Genomic DNA, 4,436 nt, shown 5'->3' on the forward strand with positions numbered 1-4,436 from the left:
CTACACCACCTAGTTCTACACCACCTAGTTCTACACCATCTAGTTCTACACCACCTAGTTCTACACCACCTAGTTCTACACCATCTAGTTCTACAGTTCTGCTGGAGACATTGATTTCAATGGGAGAAATCCCAGAAGGAGAAGAGAAGGGAGATGAGAATCAGTGACCTGTAAGCTGGTCTAAATGTTTCATAACTCCAATCTTTATGCTTGGAAAATGTTTCTTAAAGAATTTATGTCGAAATAACATTTTTATCCAACGTAGTTGTGCAGCAGTTTTCTTTTCCCTCAGTTGCCCCCCCTGCAGGTTGATTCCTGCGTTTTGTGCACTAGGCACCGTGGTGATAGCTGCTGGCGCCGTTGCCGGTTCATCTCCGGACCTTCCTGCCTGGAGGCGGATGTCGTCCGTAGTTCATGAGTTCTGGCTCCTCCCACAGCCAGCTGGGAGCTGGACAGGCGTCTCTGAATGCATCACGCTGACATCAGCATATCCTGACTCCAGGTGTCGCGCTGACCGCGTCTCCTCTGCTCTGCAGGCGCACGTTGTCTGGACCTCGGCAGCCGGGTCGTGTGCCAGTGTCGTTCGGGCTTCACCGGGACTCTCTGCGAGACCAACATCGACGACTGCGCCGGCGACCCCTGCCGCAACGGCGGCACGTGCCTGGATGGCATCAGTGACTTCAGCTGCTCGTGCACCCTGGGCTTCTCTGGGAAGGACTGCGCGGTGCGCAGCAGTCCCTGCGGCTACTTCCCCTGCAGCAACGGGGGAACGTGTTTCGCCCACTTCTCCGGCCCCGTGTGCCAGTGTCCGCCGGGCTTCATGGGCGCTCGCTGTGAGTACTCCCTCAGCATTCCCTCTCCAAGACCTCCAGGCGGCGCCGACGCCTCTCCGGCGCTGATTGCCGCCATCGCACTCGGCCTGGTGACTCTGTCGCTCCTGGCGTGCGCCTCCATCCACATCCTGCGTCAGCTGCGCCGGGGCAGGAAGCTGGCGGCCATGTCCAGGTCCGTCAAGAATGACCTGGAGACGGTGAACAACCGCAGCGCTGTGATCGGCGGAGGCGTCCCCAACAACGGGAGCCTGGTGGGGGCGCCGGCGTGCAGCCTGAAGGAGAAGGAGGCCTTTCTCCTCCCTGGAGGTCCGTATAAAGTGTCCAACAAGGACGCAGCGCTGGCGGAGAAGAGCAGCGACAGCGGGTCCATGATCAAAAACAAAATGGCCGACTGTAACCTGGCCAAAGAGGAGCAGCGCCTGGAGAAGAACAACTTTGACCCGTAAGGCTTTGACAGTGTGATGGTTTTGTTTGTGCTTCCTGTTCTCTCAGCTCCAGTAGTTTCCTGAGCCGATCGTCTCACTGAGCCTGTCTGACGGTCCGTTCCTGATCCAAACCTCTGTCTTCTGCTCACAGGCAGAAACTCGACTCCTCCGTCATCGTCCCTCCTCTCAGCTTTGCCAAGGACAGTGTGTACAGGATGGGGCCCCATGGAGCCGGGCCCCATGGAGCCGGGCCCCATGGAGCCGGGCCCCAGCCGGTGTTCATCGTCCCGGAGCCCATGGAGCAGCGTGTGTTTGCCACACAGGTGAGGCTCTAGCAGGAGTTTATGGTCCAATCAGCAGCGGGAAGGAAGCAGGTTTCTGGGTCCTGGTCCGGTCCGGGAACAGATCGGGTCCCAATGGGACGATCTGCTGTTGTCCTTCAGGTGCCCAGACATCGGGCAGGTTCTGTTGGGACCGGGACCCAGTCGGACCTGAACCCAGACCAGACGGATGCAGAGCAAACGCCGCAGGTTTCCTGGCGCTGGAACAGGCTGTTGGCGTTCCTGAGGTCTGTAGCGCCAGCAGAGGGTCAAAGGGTCAAAGGGCACAGCGCCGGGGGTTCTGGTAGTCCAGTTGTCTGGGAGTGTTGGAGGTTTGGGACCAGCAGAACCAAGGTGAAAAGGTCAGGATTCAGGGTCATCAGTCAGTCTGGGCTCCTGCAGCCGCACAGAGCAGCTTGTTCTATGGGGCCCAGTTCTATGGGGCCCGGCTGTATGGGTCCCAGTTCTATGGGGCCCGGCTGTATGGGGCCCGGCTGTATGGGTCCCAGTTCTATGGGGCCCGGCTGTATGGGTCCCAGTTCTATGGGGCCCGGCTGTATGGGTCCCAGTTCTATGGGGCCCGGCTCCATGGGGCCCGTTTGGTCCACTGTCCTCTGGTCCACTGTCCTCTGGTCCACTGTCCTCTGTCCAGTGGTCCACTGTCCTCTGGTCCACTGTCCACTGGTCCTCTGTCTTCTGGTCGTCCTCAGTTTCAGAAAGGGTTAGAGCCTCAAAATGTAAAATCATCGACTTAAACACGACTAATCAGAGCTGCATGAGGGACAGAATCTGTCCAGTGAAGTGTCCCACTGAGACACACTGTCTCAGTGGGACACACTGTCTCAGTGGGACAGAGTGTCTCAGTGGGACAGTGTCTCAGTGGGACAGNGTCTCAGTGGGACAGAGTGTCTCAGTGGGACAGTGTCTCAGTGGGACAGTGTCTCAGTGGGACACTTCACTGGACAGATTCTCCCAGTTAAAATTCCCAGGAATACCAACAGCTGTCCCTGTTCTTGTGGCGTTTGTCCCCATCTGGACTCCGGCCCGTCGGGACGAGACGATGCTGTCAGTTTTTGTCGGGTCTTGCAGGAAGAATCCAAGATGGCAGCCGAGGTGCTTTGCTGTTGCGTTTTTAAGAGAAAAGTGGATCAGAAGTGAAATTTCTTGTTCGTGTGCAAAACATCCTGAATAAATTTGATGTGATTCTGATTCAGGAGCAAACCTGCCTTCACAATAAAAGCCCAGAGACGGTTGGTGGTTATTTATGGTATCGTAGCTTCAGAGGAACATCTGGATGAGTTTATCTGGTTCCTTTCTGCTGCAGTCAAACGGAGGGCGGCTTTTCTAGAGCAGGTTCTATGCTGACCCGTTATCTAGTTCGCTTATGTCTGGGCTCCAGTCGGCGGGTCGGCTCAGCTCGGCTGCAGGTCCGGTCTGGTAGGGCGGAGCGAAGAAACATCACTGCTTTCAGCCAGCAGGAGGCGCAGCAGGGAGAGGTTTGGGTTCAACCCGCCTGAATGCGGACCGAACCGAACACGGCGACCTGCCGCACCGTTCAGTGGAAACGAGCATCAGAGTCTCACAGTAGCATCGACGCCTTAGGGGTCCGATCCTCCTGCAGGCCCGCCGGGCTCGGATCAGGTTCCAGCTGCATTTTAGCAGAAGTCTCCCCGCGGCCCGGTTCAGACCCGGTTCAGGCCCGGTTCAGACCCGGTTCAGGCCCGGTTCAGGCCCGGTTCAGACCCGGTTCAGACCCGGTTCAGACCCGGTTCAGACCCGGTTCAGGCCCGGTTCAGAGCCGATTCAGACCCGGTTCAGGCCTGGTTCAGACCCGGTTCAGACCCGGTTCAGACCCGGTTCAGACCCGGGTGTTTCTGCTCCGCCCTCCTCTGATGCTTCCATCTTCTGCACCTGCTGAGGATCATCCAGGTGTTTTCGGCGCCTCAGTCTGCAGATGACCTCCGTATTTAAAGGCTTTTATTTTGACAGGCTTCCCCCTGCAGCTGTGTTCAGCTCTGGATGTTTATTCTGTGCCACCAGCGCCGCACAGCGGAACCTTTCTGGTCAAACTGGGCCAAACTGGGTCAGCGGTTCGACGCGACGGACAGAAAAACGAAAGGAGCCACTTAAAATTCCTGCTGCAACATCTGCAGCTTGAACTCGAGTTCAGTGGAAGTTAAAATTCATCCCGTTGCAGGCGGACCAGCAGAGATCCGTCTTCATTACTTCATCAGAACCCGACTCGGTTCTGATTGTTGGACCGCCGATGGAGTTGCCTGATCTTTGGTTTCCGACAATCATCCGGTCTGGGAAACAGTTTGTGTCCAAAGTCCAGCCGCCTCCGTGGCGTCATCCATATATGGACCCACTTCCTGTTGGTCAGACAGGCCAGGCGATGAGCGCTAAACAATGTGATGAGGTCAGAGGTCAGATGAGCCGTCTGAGTTCATCTTCTCGTCTCTTCACTGTGAAAAATGTTCCCTGATTTCAAAACTTTCCACTGCAGATAAAAATGAATTCATGTGATGACATCATGCGGTTCAGCCTGTTGAATATCAGTGAAACTGTTAGCATTAGCATTAGCATCAGGACGCTCAGGCTGAACATCTTCATGAATAATTCAGATAATAAAGCAATAAAATTTAATGTGTAGTTTAAATAAATCACCTTTAATTTACTGAACATTTTATATTAGGCTCCCGTTTCCATGAAGTAACAATCCTTATGAAATCAAAACATCCGGATCTAAGACTCAAATATCTATACTTACGTGGATATCAGGGGTTTCCTGCTGTGTGTCAGACTGATGTTAGAAAGCAGCTTCTGCTTCCATCCAGACCGCATGCTGCCTGTTCCTC

General features: G+C 55.2%; 1 protein-coding gene across 1 annotated transcript in view; it reads left to right on the forward strand.

Moving 5' to 3' along the window:
- The window catches only part of dlc (deltaC), a 231,068-nt gene that overhangs the window by 224,487 nt on the left and 2,145 nt on the right, over window positions 1–4,436 (forward strand). The window contains exons 8-9 of the mRNA XM_008401989.2: window positions 537–1,275; window positions 1,410–1,581. Of these exons, the coding sequence (XP_008400211.1) occupies window positions 537–1,275; window positions 1,410–1,581 (911 nt within the window). The remainder of the gene's footprint in view (window positions 1–536; window positions 1,276–1,409; window positions 1,582–4,436) is intronic.

Source organism: Poecilia reticulata, unplaced genomic scaffold, assembly GCF_000633615.1.
Source record: "Poecilia reticulata strain Guanapo unplaced genomic scaffold, Guppy_female_1.0+MT scaffold_159, whole genome shotgun sequence".
In the NCBI taxonomy this organism is placed as follows: domain Eukaryota; kingdom Metazoa; phylum Chordata; class Actinopteri; order Cyprinodontiformes; family Poeciliidae; genus Poecilia; species Poecilia reticulata.